Genomic DNA, 15,455 nt, shown 5'->3' with positions numbered 1-15,455 from the left:
TCAGCGTCTTCCGCATGCCCCTAGGTCAGTGAATGGGGCTCTGCATGGCTGGAGAGGGGGGTTGCGTGAGCGGCTTTTCCGCTCCCTGCTCGCGTGACTCCCAGGCTCACGATGCCCTTGCCTAACTCTCCCTTCAGAGCCAGGGCATCTCCACTGCTGCCGCCACCCGCCACATGGCTTTTTCTGCGGCTTCCAAAGCACGGAGGTAGGATGCCGAGTCTTCCGGCAGTTGCCGCTCTGGGAGTGCGCTCTATGATTGGTTGCCGGCAGAGCGTACTCCCAGAGCGTACAAAAACTACCAAAACAAATCCTTTTAATAACATTAATTTTCATTTCAGCAGATATTTGGAGGCTTAATAATCAAGGAAGGTGGTAGAATTTCTTTCTTTTATGAATACAACTTGCTTAAGCATGCACACAGAGAAAGGTACCTATTTCCCTGAAAATAAGACCTCCCTGGGTAATAAGCCCAATCGGGCTTTTGAGCGCATGCGCTAAAATAAGCCCTTTCCCAAAAATAATGCAAAACAGCAGCAGCCATGAGGTGACAACACTCACAGCTTCATGCACCTCAAAAATTTCGGGGGTCAAAAGAAAATAAGACAGGGTCTTATGTACAAATTGAACATTGATGGAAAAGTGAGATTAATGAAACTGATAACTCCTATGCAGCTTTCATGAAAATTAGCAGAAATTAGAATTGGCAGTACTTTATGAGAAGGACTGAGGTGACATTGAAAAAGGAAGCAGATGCCTCTTTCATCCTACAAATTAATGAGTTATAATGGGATTTAAAAGTTTCTAAACATGTCTGAATTTTCAATATTCTTGCGTGAACATTAAATCATAATCTGTTCTTCACACAATGCCTCAAACCCAGAGAAAGAGAACCCAATTAAATAAATTAGTCAGACCCAGAACACTCCTTCACTTATTCATTCAGAAAAATGACCCAAAGCTATATATTTGTGTGTAGCGAAAGTATGTAAACTTCTAGGCTTCATTTGAAGGAGAAATTAGAGTCAGGAGGCTTTGTGGAAGAAGCAATGGGCTAAAATTCCTTTGAGCTGATCAGTTATCATAAATGTTTAACTGCAGGTCTTGCTGCCTAGCGAGGGCGGGGAGCAGACCAGTTACTGAAAGCAAAGCAAAGATAGAGACCAGTGGTAGGATTCAAAATTCTTCACTACCCGTTCAGCTTGATGGGCGTAGCTTGGTTGGCATGACAGGGGAAGATTACTGCAAAATCCCCATTTCCTCCCGATCAGCTGGGACTCGGGAGGCAGAGAATAGATGGGGCAGGGCCAGCCAGAGGTGGTATTTGCCGATTCTCCGAACTACTCAAAGTGTCCACTACCAGTTCTCCAGAACTGGTCAGAACCTGCTGAATACCACCTCTGATAGAGACATACTTTTGCCACGCATAAATGATTGCTTCGGATCATTTTCCTCGATCAATCAGTGAATGTTTTCGACTCATTTATTTAATTTGGTTTTCCTTATCTAGTCTTGGTACTTGCGTGGAGAACAAAACACATTTAGGTCCCATTTGTTCAGAAATGTTGAAAATTCGAAAGGTTCACAAGCTTTAAGTACCATTGTATTTGGTGTTTAAATTTCGATCTTCAGCTTCCTAATTATGCCTTCTTAGTGCATTTTTGTCCTGCTTTCCTCCATGAATCCCAAGCAATAATATAAAGAGGTGACTGGAGGCCCAGGTTGCCCAGGGGGGAGGAGGAGGCCCACTCTGTGACAGTTCAAACTTCTCTTCATAGCCCTAAAACTCAGGCTCTAAAGCAGTGGTGGGATTCAAAAATTTTTACTACCAGTTCTGTGGGTGTGGCTTGGTGGCAGGGGTGGTTTCTGGCTGCTGCCAGTTTGCTCAGAGATGTGCTGTGCCTATGCACACATGCACAGTACTAAAAACATACTTCTACACATGCGCAGAAGTAAAAAACAAGATGGCAACTCTTACGGCGATGCCAAGAGAACTGGTTCGGAGCAGGCAGAGTTACTACCTACTTGTCCAAAGCAGCCGAACTAGTAGGAACACACCTCTGCTTGGTGGGCATGGTGTGGCTTGGTGGGTATGGTGTGGCTTGGTGAGCGTGGCAGGGGAAGGATACTGCAAAATCCCCATTTCCTCCCGATCAGCTGGGACTTGGGAGGCAGAGAATAGATGGGGGCGGGGCCAATCAGAGGTGGTATTTACCGGTTCTCCAAACCACTCAAAATTTCCACTAGCAGTTCTCCAGAACTGGTCAGAACCTTCTGAATACCACCTCTGTTCTAAAGGGAAGAACACTTTTTGGAATGCAAAACCTTTTTTTGGGGGGTGGAATTTTGAGGGCAATACAAAATGCTCAGCAGGAGATCACAAAATGTCTCATCCCCAATTGTCCTTTTATCTGAAACAATCTTTGCCTCCTCCCCCAAGGTCTGCTCTGCAGAGTGCTTTGTCCTCTTGTCTTTCCCAGGCCCTGGCATGCCCCCCTTTCCCTAGGAATACCTGGGAGATGCGGCTTAATAGCTAATGTTTACTTGAGCAGCAGCCCAGGTTTCTGAATGCTGAACCCAGGTGGGTCAGGGAGTTTGAAGGGAGAAGGCCTCTGAGGTCCCCATTACCTGCCCCGAGCGCCTTAATATTCAAGGCATTTCAGAGCAAGAGTCCTGGCTGATGCGAGGGGTTTTGTGTGGTCTCTGGGTCCTTGAAGCTTCCTGGAACAGGGTCACCTTTTGCACTTTATGTGACACAAACTTTTTCAGGGGCCTTGTTTGAGTCTTTTGGACAAAGACTGGGATAGAACTATCAGCTGCCCCTATTAAATTTTGATTGGATTGCATGTGGTGCATAAAGAAAAGGCCATTTGGAAAGAATCAGAAGGCTAAAGCTTTCACAGAGCTGACTGAACTATATTTTCTCAGGGAGCATCTTGTCCTGCAAGGTCCTTCAATGTTTTGAAAAACTGGATTCTTTCATTTGTTCTATGGAAAATGTGGCATTGGGTTTTTTTTCCTTCTGCTTTTCTTTTACACTGATGGATTTCTTATGTATGATTTCCCTCTGCAACTGGCTTTTTATCCATTGTTTTGACAGCAGATAATAGAAGAAAAAAACCCAAATTTAATTTCAAAGAATATGCACGATAATGGAAGAAGGAACTCTGTGTAATATTTGAACGCGAACCTTTTTCCTATTTTGCATTAGAAACTGAAGCTGAGCACAAATCAATCAATCAAAACAAAATAAGCCTCCAATAATATCTGAACAAGAAACCCTGTGTAGCAAATAAGCCTTTAGTAAAGCTGCATCTTCTCTGGCCAGAGAGAGGGAGGTAACTACTCCAGAGAGTCCGGAAGCAAGAGGCAGACGAAGCCCAATCTGGCAGCAGAGACTTCTCAGCACAACCCGGCAAAGGGTGGCTTGTGGGGCTGCTCTTGGGGTGACAATCTTTTTAGGCTCAAGGACACATTTTGATTTTGAGAGCCTTTTTATTTTTACTTTCAAAATGCCAACAGGACCTATGTGAAGCCAAGAAAAATAAATAGGCAATAGATCCCTTGGCCCTTCCTTTGCATTTAAATATGTTTTGGCTCAGTGGCTAAGATGCTGAGCTTGTCGATCAGAAAGGTCGGCAGTTGGGCGGTTTGAATCCCTAGCGCCTTGTAACGGAGTGAGCTCCCGTTACTTGTCCCAGCTTCTGCCAACCTAGCAGTTCGAAAGCACGTAAAAAATGCAAGTAAAAAAATAGGGACCACCTTTGGTGGGAAGGTAACTGCGTTCCATGCACCTTTGGCATTTAGTCATGCCGGCCACATGACTACAGAGACGTCTTCGGACAAGCGCTGGCTCTTCGGCTTTGAAACGGAGATGAGCACCACCCATTAGAGTCGGGAACAACTAGCACATATGTGCGAGGGGAACGTTTACCTTAATATCAGCAGGAGCCTGATGGATACCAAGGAATGAATCCATGCCACGTACCCTCAATCAAATTTCCTTGAGATAAATGCAATCCCTCAGGGACCATTCCATGCAGATTTTGTGGCAATAACAAAGCAGGGGGTTGGACTAGAAGACCTCCAAGGTCCCTTCAAACCTTATTATTCTGCGTTCTATGTTAGCTATCCCCTTCTTCCACGAAGTATTTTCAATCTCCAGTCTAGCCTTCAGGTCTAAGAGGTCCCCTCTCCGAGTGCCTCCATCACCTGAGACCCTCCCCTTGGCTTTACATCTTCGGATCCTGACAGGGCTGGATGGGGGTACACAAAAGTGCTTCTTACCTGGCAAGGCTTTGGCCCATTTCACCACATGGACCAGGTGCCTCTCTCCAAGTTCATTCAAACTGGTGAGAAGGGAGCCAAAGGAGTCGGGCTGGTTGTTGTCATGCCCTGCACAAACCACGCCGGGCTCAATCGCTTCCAGGACATTGAGGAAGATAGGCTGGCATTCCAGGCCGTCGATGTGCGTTAGGGGCATCTTCGTGGCTTGCTCCTCAGTGGGGCTCGATGGCCCTGCCGTCTCCCCTTCTTCTTGCATCTTCAGGTTGCCCAATTTCTTTAACTTGCGGGCTGAAAGGGGAGAAAAAAAGGTTTCTAAGAAAAGTTTCCAAGTTTGAAGGCCTCTGATCTAAGTGGAGAGATTGCAGAGGAAGGGATTACAAGAGAGTAAATTATGCTGGCTGGGGAATTCTGGGAGTTGAAGTCCACAAGTCTTGAAGTTCCCAAGTTTGAAGGCCTCTGATCTAAGTGGAGAGATTGCAGAGGAAGGGATTACAAGAGAGTAAATTATGTTGGCTGGGGAATTCTGGGAATTGAAGTCCACAAGTCTTGAAGTTCCCAAGTATGAAGGCCTCTGATCTAAGTGGAGAGATTGCAGAGGAAGGGATTACAAGAGAGTAAATTATGCTGGCTGGGGAATTCTGGGAGTTGAAGTCCACAGGTCTTAAAGTTCCCAAGTTTGAAGGCCTCTGATCTAAGTGGAGAGATTGCAGAGGAAGGGATTACAAGAGTAAATTATGTTGGCTGGGGAATTCTGGGAGTTGAAGTCCACAAGTCTTGAAGTTCCTAAGTTTTGGACACACCTGGTTTATATGATGAGTGGGCATATCATCAAAGGAAGAAAATTTTATGGAAGTTTCTTTCATATAACTGAACCTTATGAACGTGCTGCTTCCTGGGGTGGGGGGTGGGGAGATACCAGAGCCACCAGAATGCCAATGGGGGCTCCCTGATTCCTTTGGCCAGCCCAGGTGGAGAGGTAGCAGTGCAGAATTGTCATGCAGCTATCAGGCCTGCAGCCATCTTTTCTTTTGGATCTTTGGCCTGCCACACTGTCTAATATCTTATTATGCATTTTCTATTATGGGAAAATGGGTGGGGGAATTGTAAGGAGTGAGATGCGATGTAGCCATAACAAAATTCTCAAGGTCATCCTTTGTCTCTGCACCTCTGCACCTGACGAGAACTGGATGGGTGGAACTGTCTGCATGGCAGTGGAATATTGGACCATGTGATGGACTTGTGGGGGTGGGGGCAAGATCTTGAGCTTTCAACTGGGTAAGAGAAAACCGGGAAGCTTTCAGATTCGGGTTTCCCAGATGTGCCAACATGGCTCTCTTAATAAATTGGAACTTTGAGCAATACTTTGCCTTGGACTCTGATTTACATTTGGATGCTATTTGGAACCCTGACATTAACCCGAATCAGAAATCCCATTCACCCAGGCAGTAGTGTAAACATAATGCGAAGAAATAAGAAATAACTTTGTAAGATTTTCACTACCTCAGCCAGATTTTGCACGAGAACACTGAGAGTCCAATCTTCTCATGCAAGGTTTCACAGTGCAGGCTTGCACACATTTGTAAGGAATATTTTTAGCGTTTACAAAAAGTAATGTGTTAGGATTTGAGCAAACCATTTGGGAATCATAGACATCACGATGGTGCCGGCTACCCCTAAAATGAGTGCGCTTCCTCCTGTTGTGTTTGCCGCAGTCGGTGTGACAAGATGGAATTAAGTTCCTCTGAATGCTTCTCGAAATTCAGTACTGACTGCTGATGTTCACCATTACAATCATATGGAATTTTCCCCAATGCCCAGAGGAGCAATATAGCCTAAATCTACGGCTGCAGGAGTGGAACAGGGAATTTTCCATCATTATGCTTTGATATTTCATATTTGATATTTGATATTTCTGAACAACTAGAGTTCTGACCACCGTTCTTGCAAACAAAACAGCATATTTTATGCATTTTTGATCTGATCCTACAAGACTAGATATGCTCTCTACAAAATAAAGGGTGGCCATTTTTTATGTGGTTGGGGTCTCTATCAGTGATGGGATTCAAATTTTTTTACTGCTGATTCTGTGGGTGTGGCTTGGTGGGCATGGTAAGGGAAGGATACTGCAAAATCCCCATTCCCTCCCAATCAGCAGGGACTCAGGAGGCAGAGAATAGATGTGGGCGTGGCCAGTCAGAGGTGGTATTTACCGGTTCTCCGAACTACTCAAAATTTCTACTACTGGTTCTCCAGAACTGGTCAGAACCTGCTGAATGCCACCTCTGATCTCTATGCTCAAGGGCAAAATGGAGCAATGATCTTTGATCAGCTACCCCGTCCCAAAACCTTGTCAGATCTCTTAGGAGAATCCTCATTAATTCTGGCAGCCTAATCATTTTTAAGAAATTAAATGATGTATTTTTAAAAGGTTAATTTGGGGGCTCCATGGAAGCCACTTGGAGGCTGTAAATTCTGTTGCTGCTCCCTATCACAATGGAAACCGCCAAGACTGGGCAAAAAGAGAAGCTCAACTATTGCAGAAGCACAGAGGGGGCAGAAGTGAAATTCAAATTTTTTTTACTACCAGTTCTGTGGGCGTGGCTTGGTGGGTGTGGCAGAGGAAGGATACTACAAAATCTCCATTCCCACCCAAACTCTGGGGCCAGCCAGAGGTAGTATTTGCCGGTTCTCAGAACTACTCAAAACGTCCGCTACTGGTTCTCCAGAACCTGTCAAAACCTGTTGAATTTCAACCCTGAGAGGGGGGCTTGTTCCCCTTCTCCCCCTCCCAACGTTCCCTATTTCCACCCAGTACAGATCAGCTCTCCATAGTTTATACAAAAGTCAAGTAATATTTCCTAATATTCAAATGGGATCAGAGGTAACTTAGATACATTATTTGAGTGTGGCAATCTGCTCTTTTCAAAATTAAACACTCTTTCTCTTTGGAGGTTGACTTTCTGGTTGCGAATTGGATAATCTTTGCTGCCCTTCTCTAATCTGTCTGAATTGTTCTACTTTTCACTGGTCATCATCAGGCCTGCAGCCATCTTTTCTTTTGGATCTTTGGCCTGCCACACTTTCTATTATTTTACTAGGCAGTTTCTATTGTGGGAAAATGGGAGGGAGGATTATATAGAGTTAGATGATATGCAGCCATAACAAAATTCTTTCTAGAAAGCCAAGGTCATCCTTTGTCTTTGCACCTCTGCACCAGACCGGAACTGGATCTTGAACTTTCCACTGGGGGGGGGGACGGGGGACTGGGAAGCTTTCAGATTCAGGTTTTCCCAGAGGTGCCAACATGGCTCTCTTAATAAATTGGAGCTTTGAGCAATACTTTTCCTTGGACTCTGGTTTACGTTTGGATGCTATTTGGATCCCTGGCAGTCATATTGCTTTTGCAATCATGCAATTAATTAATTCCCCCCCCCCTAATATTCAATTGGGGTTGCCTTTAAAAAAAGAAGAAAAAGAGCCATATCTCCCTAGACAACCAGGATGTTCTCCTGACTTTATGTGTTGTCTCCTGTTTTGGCATTTTGCTGAATTGCTTGCCGCTGTATTGTTTGCGTTTCGTTTAAGGCTGCTGTCAGGCTGTGGGACCCAAATAGGGACTGTAGAACTGGCTGTGGGTCAAACCAAGGGCCCTAAAATTCTTGACTCCCTAAATTAGAGGTGGGGAACAATGGCCCCTTTATGACTTGTAGCTGGTTCAGAAATTCTGGGAGTTGAAGTCCACAAGTCCTAAAAGGGCCATTGCTCCCCCTCCCCTGCCCTAAATGACAAACGAACTTGTCTGGCCCATGAACAATGCTAATGATTTTACTTGTGCTAGTGGCACAAAATAAACACACTACCTTTCATCATTAAACATGCCCAGCAAACAAACCTAGTGACAGAACCTTGTCGTTTTTCTTAAAAATAAATAAATGAAAGCTTTCCATTAGAATTCAACATGTAAACAATACATTTTCAAAGGGAGGAATGAGCTTGCCTAGTTTTGCACAATTCCTGAAGCTCAGGTTCCTGCGCCCAGTTCTCAGTCCATTATTCTGGGTGGACTTTCCCTCTTCAGCGCAGAAACAATGGCAGGCCTCAACTGGGTCAGGCCAAGGAGGGAGCCCGGACTGCCATCCCGCTTGGCAGGTGCGCTTTGCAGGCTCAACCACAGCTTGTCCAGACTTGTTCTGGGCTCTGCTTAGACAAGGATTGTTGACTTGTGTCCCCGTGACCCAGGAAAAGGGGCAGCCATTTGAAAAACCCTGCCCTACAGAATTAAGAAAAAGGCAGGGATTTTTTTCTACGTCCCTGTAGTAATTGTGCTGGTTAAACCCAGCTAGAAGCAGTGGCGCTATATATCTATCTATCAGGTGCCAACCCTGCACCTTGCCCGAGCTCAGCGACTGAACAGCTTGCTAAGTTCTGAATGTTCTTCAGGGCCAAAGAACTGCCCTGCCAGGGAGATTTAAGCCGATCCAAGCAACCTTCAGACCTTGGCATCACATTACACAGATATGAATAAAACCCCAGGAAGTCGGTGATTATGACTTTTCTAATTCTCCGAAATGGACTGTTTGTAACCTTTATTTATTTATTTTCCACTGCTGGGTGTTTGCTTTAATCGTTGCTCACAAACATAAAAGTCTACCGAGCCAGATTTTGTCATTCTGGACCATAAAATGCTTTTATATCTCCCTGAAACTCTTACCACCTCCTTCTCAAAAGGCAGCTTGGAAGAAAAAATAAAATAATGAATTGGAAATAATGGGGAAGAGATAGAGGGAAAAAAATCCCGGTGGCTTCACTTCAGCAAGAGGAGCATAAAACCGTATCTGTTGTCCTGGAGGATCTGGCTCCCTACATTAAATGATACTTATCTGAAACTTCCTCTGGCTGTAATTTAAAAAAATAAGCCTCCCAACATAAAAATGTCAAATCAAAGAGCATCTCAATAAATCCATTCAAAAGCTGATCTTTAATTATAGGCTTTGGATGATCTACAGTAAGAGCAATTAAGGAAGGTTCGTCTGCAGAAATGGGAACAGGCCAATAAAAAAATAAAAGTGAGTAACCTTTGAAAAACAAGAGCAAAATGCAGCGTGACATCCGCGACGTTATTTATGCAGGTTGGGATGGTGACAAGGAGATGGCTGAACATGATCTGACTGTGTCTCGCAACGTCCCGATAAGCTTTTCCAAGAACATGGCTGCGCTCCTCTCTTAACCTTGAGGCAGTTTTGCTTCAAGCTCCAGGGTCAGCTTATTATGGCCTATCTGCGCTCCAAAGACACAACAGTCCCTCTGTTTTGACTACATGGAGTGGTCCCCCACAAGGGAGGCAAGGAAGAGGCTAAGCATCTGGAAAGATCCAACCTTCCAGGGTTGCCTGCATGGCCACTTCTGAGAGAAGCTGCAACGTCAGTCAAGGTTTAGACCAGGGGTGTTCAAACTTGGGAACTTTAAGACTTGTGGATTTCAACTCCCAGAATTCCCCAGCCAGCTGGCTGGGGAATTCTGGGAGTTGAAGTCCACAAGTCTTAAAGTTCCCACGTTTGGACGCCCCTGGCTTAGAACTTGGAGCATCCTTGCCCAACTTCTCATGACCTACAAGGTTTGCAACTGGAACCTCATGGCTTCCCAGCTAATGGGACCCCTGCCAACGCTGGGAGGTATTTAGTTAGTAATCGTTGTGCCTTGGATAAACCTCAGTTGCCAGATGCTGCACAAAGCATTTACTTAATGTTTTTACTTCCAGTTTGTGGAGATTTACCATCGTCCAGGCCATGGTTGTCCCAAAGATGCTTTTTGAAAAGGCAACTGGACATGGTTTTTCCTTGAAGACATTTTGCTTCTCATCCAAGAAGCTTTTTTAGTTCTGAGAATCTCCATAGATTCCACCTCCATTAATTAAAGGTAAAGATTCCCCTTGCACATAGGTGCTCGTCGTTCCTGACTCTAGGGGGCGGTGCTCATCTGCGTTTCAAAGCCTAAGAGCCAGCGCTGTCTGAAGACGTCTCCGTGGTCATGTGGCCGGCATGACTAAACGCCAAAGGCGCACGGAACGCTGTTCCCTTCCCACCAAAGGTGGTTCCTATTTTTCTACTTGCATTTTTTACGTGCTTTCGAACTGTTAGGTTGGCAGAAGCTGGGACAAGTCACGGGAGCTCACTCTGTTATGCGGCGCAAGGGATTCAAACTGTCAAACTGCCAACTTTTCTGATTGACAAGCTCAGCATCTTAGCCACTGAGCCACCGCGCCCCTAACATCCACAATTTCCAGAGGCAGCCGTTCCACTGATTAATTGTTCTCAATGTCAGGAAATATCTCCTTTATTTATGTTGGATCTCTCTTTGATAAGTTTCCATCCATTACTTCTTGTCCTGCCTTCAGGGGCTTTGGAGAATAGGTTGACCCTCTCTTCTATGGGGCAGCCCCTCAAGTATTATTGAAAGCACTATGATCATGTTACTCCTACCACTTCTCTTTGTTAAACTAGACGTAACTAGTTCCTTGACTTGTTTGTCACTATTAGTCTCCAGACTGCTAATCATCTTTGTTGTTCTTCTCTGCACTCTTTCTAGAGCAGTGGTTCTTAACCTTCCCAATGCCGCGACCCTTTAATACAGTTCCTCATGTTGTGGTGACCCCCAACCATAAAATTGGTGTCTCGGTTCCTAAGACAATCGAAAATATGTGTTTTGCGATGGTCTTAGGCAACCCCTGTGAAAGGGTCATTCGACCCCCAAAGGGGTCCTGACCCACAGGTTGAAAACCACTATTCTAGAGTCTCAACATCATTTTTGTATCATGGTGACTAGAAATGGATGCAGTATTCTAATTATGGCCTTACCAGCACATTATAAAGTAGTACTATCATGCAGTGGTAATTCCGGCTGGTACAGACATACCGGTAGTAGCTGGGAGTAGCTGATGGTGTACCGGTACGGTGGCTTGTTTGGCCCACCTGCCCACCCGCGTTCTATACTGGTTTTGAAAGCAACCGGCCAATTGCGCATGCACGCACAGCATGAGGTGCCTGCGCGAGCTCCAACGAGCATCTGGGTGTCACAGGGGCGGTAGAGTGCACATGCGTACACAGCGCATGTGCACGAAAGGATGTGCAGCCCTGCGAGCACCCTACCGGTAGCGACGGGGAGAGGAACCCACCCCTGCTACCATGTCACATGATTGGGAGTGTATCCCTCTGTTGATGCAGCTCAGGACTGCATTCGCTTTTGGGGCAGTTGCTGCAGATTGTCGTAGCAGTTGGGCAGCCTGCACGTTTGCTGGCAAGGGAATTCTGGGAGCTGAAGTCCACCTATCTTAAAGTTGCAGAGGTTTTGAAAAAGCACGGCTCTGGAAGTCGCCAATGCCCCATTAGGAAACTTGCATGTCCAGCTTGTTTCCTCTAATACACAAGAGGTCAGTTAGTGGAACCCTAGAGAAAACATTCCAGAGTTTGGACAAACAGATTGCTATATCCAGTCTAGCCCCCTCCCCCTCCCATCAGCCCAGCTGTTCCAAAATGACAGATTTTGCTTTTTTTTCTTGGAACAAGTCCTGGTTTCCTGCTGATGATGATTGTGGCTTTGATTATGGGTGGGAAAAGACAAGGTGCCCTATTTCCTCAAGAGGAGAAGGTTGTTACACTTGGACTGATGGATCAGCTCAACCACAATACCGGTAGAGGGGTTTGTGTGCGCGCACATGTGTGCAAGTGGGAGGGGGAGAGAGAGAATATACCGTATAGGGTATTGAATGTTTGGGTTATCATTAGAAACGTTGGTAGGGGACAGCACAGGTCACATGCTCCCCCCCCTCCATCTGCCCATGGGAGTACAAAACGTGCTTCATGCTAAAAACAAGGGTAGCCTGGTATGTTCCCATTTGTCCTACACATTGCCCAATGCAGCTGGAAACTAGGCCAGCCGTGCCTTGGGCAGAGGAAGAGGGCAGGTCAGGAATGAAGAACGCTTGCAAAATCCCTCCTTGGCTCCTAAGCCCAACTGAAAGAGAGCCTTTCGGGCCGAGGCCTGCAAAGTAAACAGGCGGGCACCATGGCTATAAGAATGCAACAGGGTTCCTACTGCAAGGGAGAAGGCCATCGTTCATCCAGAGTGTCTTTAAAGATGCCCAGGGCAGGGATGGGCAGACCCCTAAAAGAGCACCCTTGATCAAGATCTTTTGGCAATGGTTGGGCAACTGCGGAGCCTTGGACCCACATTTCTAATGAAGGGCAGGCTGGTCTTGGAGGTAGCTAAGGAAACACAGCTCTTTTCAAAACGGGTTATGGCACCATTCCCATTCAGTTGGAAAAATGGAGATTATTAACCAATCGTGGCTGGCTAGTTTCACAGATATCTCTGGAACTCAGAGAAGTCACACAAAGAAGAAACATTCAAGGGAAGCAGGACAGAATCACATTAACAGAGACATTTCTAGACAACCAGAAGTACACCGCCATTTATACCTGGCTGGGCTAGAAACATATGTTCAAACTTAAACCAAGTCTTATAGTCCAACCCCCTGTCCTATCCATTGCAGACCAAGAGTTGTCCAGTCTCTTCTTAAAAATCTCCAGTGATGGAGCACCCATAACCTCTGGAAGCAATAAACCATTCCACCAATTAAATGTTCTCAAGATCAGAAAATTCCTCCTTAGTTCTAGGTTGGATCTCTCCGTGATTAGTTTCCATCCATTGCTTTTTGTCTTTGCCTTCTGGTGCTTTGGAAAATAGGTTGACCCCCCTCTTCTTTGTGGCAGGGCTGCTATCCTGTCACCCCCAACCCTTCTTTTCATTAGACAAAACATACCCATATCTGCAAATCGTTTTACATACATTTTAACCTCCAGATCCCTAATCCTCTTTGTTGCTCTTCTCTGCTCTCTTTCCAAAGTCTTTACATCTTTTTTATATTGTGGCGATCAAAACTGGATGCAGCATTTCAAATGTGATCTTACAAGGCATTATAAAGTGGTACTAGCACTTGATGTGATCTTGATTCTATTAATGCAGCCGAGGACTGCGTTGTCCACCAGGACTCCAAGACCCCCCTCTCAATTACTGTTATTGAGCCAGGTTTCACCTAACCTGTACCTGCTCTTTTGGTTTCTCTTGCCTAAGACTTTACTTCTCTCTACACTGAATTTCATTTTGTTAGAGAGGGCCCAGTGTTGAAGTCTGTCCAGATCCATCTGGATCTTGAGCCTGTCTTCTGGGCTGCTGGCTATCCCTGCTAGTTTAGTGTCATCTACACATTTGATGAGTTCTCCTTCTATCCCCTCATCTAAATCATTTATGGAGACATTGAAGAACTCAAATTGGCCATAGGGGGAATCTCTACTGAACTAGTATTGAAGAGGTCCGGGGCCATTTAGAAGGCCTCAGTCGGTTTGGATTAAATAAATCCATTGATGGCAGAGAAGTAATTTTATTCTCCAACGCACCTGAAGGCAGGACAAGAAGCAATGGGTGGAAACTAATCAAAGAGAGAAGCTACTTAGAACTGAGGATAAATTTCCTGACAGAACAATTCATCAGTGGAACAACTTGCCTCCGGAAGTTGTGAATGCTCCAACACTGGGCGTTTTTAAGAAGATGTTGGATATCCATTTGTCTGAAGTGGTGTAGGGTTTCATGCCAAGGCAGGGGACAGGAGTAGAAGACCTCCAAGGTCCCTTCCAACTCTGCTATTCTATTCTATTCTATTCTATTCTATTCTATTCTACTCTACTCTACTCTACTCGATTCTACTCTATTCTCTGGATTCCTTCCCCTACTTAGTTATGAAAATAGCATTCATTGCACATTTTCCACCTTCTGTCTTCCAGTTGTAGATTTTGTCATTTTATCACACTGATTTTTAGCTAGTTATTTTTCTATTTAACATGTTGCCAACTCTGACCACCTTGATTGTAAAACTAAAAAAAAAGAAGGGATACCATCTTTGCCTGCCGCGCTGTGCTGGTGTGGAGGCTTCAGAGGAAGGAAGCGCTACGGCTGCAAAGCAGGAAGCCGGAGTTGGCTCTGCAGCTTTTAGTCTACTTTATTGTCATTGCACCTTGTACAACGAAATTAAATGCGATCTTCAGTGTCCAATGACAGTTCAGGTTGTGGTTGTTAAGGAATCATGTGCAGTCATTAAGCACAGTATCGGGGCGGCTGGTTTCCTCATTGACTTGATCGATTAGAAGCTGCCAGTGAAGATCACAAGCGGTGGTGATGATGTGACTGTGGGAAGCTGTGACCCTTGGAACTGTGTGCTGGTTGCCAAGTGCCCCAATCATCATCCTGTGACTGTGGGGACACTGCGACAGCCACAACTTCAAGGACTGGCCATAAGTCTTCTTGTTGAGCACTGTTGTAACTTTGAATGGTTGTTGAACAAGAAGTCAATAGCCCATAGCTTGCTAACATTAACCATTAGGGTTTGATTGAATGGCTGGCTCAAGTCTGAACATGCAAATCTAAAGTCAAGGTTTTACAACTCTTGACATCTGGCGGACTAGAGCAATAATGAATTGCATCAACAATAAGAGAGACTCTATTGGTTAGACCACCAAACCTCTCTTTTCCTTCTCTCCCACTTAGCAGACTCCCCCTTTCTCACCAAACAGGGCACTTCAACTGCCTACTGTGTCAGGGTTCCAAAGAGCATCCAAAATTAAATCATAGTCCGAGGCAAAGGATTCCTCAAAGTTCAAATTTATTAAGAGAGCCAGGTTGGCACATCTGGGAAAGCTTGAATCTGAAAGCTTCCCGTTTTCCCCCACCCAGTTGAAAGTTCAAGATCTTGCCCCTACACCCCAAGTCCATCACATGGTCCAATCTTCCACTGCCACGCTGGCAGCTTCCACCCATCCAGTTCCGGTCAGGTGCAGAGGTGCAAAGACAAAGGATGACCTTGGCTTTCTAGAAAGAACGTTGTTATGGCCACGTATCATCTAACTCTGTCCAATTCCCCCCTCCTATTTGTCCATAATAGAAAATGCACAGTGGAATAATAGAAAGTGTGGCAGGCCAAAGATCCAAAAGAAAGGATGGCTGGAGGTCTGACAGTTAGTAAAGGGTTAATAACAAATATCCAACCACTCAACATTTTTGCATCTTTCTGTGAGGGCTCAAGACAGAAACAACTTGGGGGGGGGGATTCAAAAGGGGAGGAT

The 15,455-nt window shown here is 45.3% G+C and overlaps 1 protein-coding gene across 1 annotated transcript in view; it reads right to left on the bottom strand.

Moving 5' to 3' along the window:
• Window positions 1–15,455, bottom strand: part of AR (androgen receptor) — a 186,027-nt gene that overhangs the window by 29,648 nt on the left and 140,924 nt on the right. Inside the window, exon 4 of the mRNA XM_081963987.1 lies at window positions 4,285–4,572. Coding sequence (XP_081820113.1) covers window positions 4,285–4,572 — 288 coding nt within the window. The remainder of the gene's footprint in view (window positions 1–4,284; window positions 4,573–15,455) is intronic.

Source organism: Natrix helvetica (assembly GCF_964273705.1).
Source record: "Natrix helvetica genome assembly, chromosome: 11".
Lineage (NCBI taxonomy): Eukaryota > Metazoa > Chordata > Lepidosauria > Squamata > Natricidae > Natrix > Natrix helvetica.
Note: the sequence above shows the minus strand (reverse complement) of the source record. Positions and strands in the feature narration are given on the sequence as shown.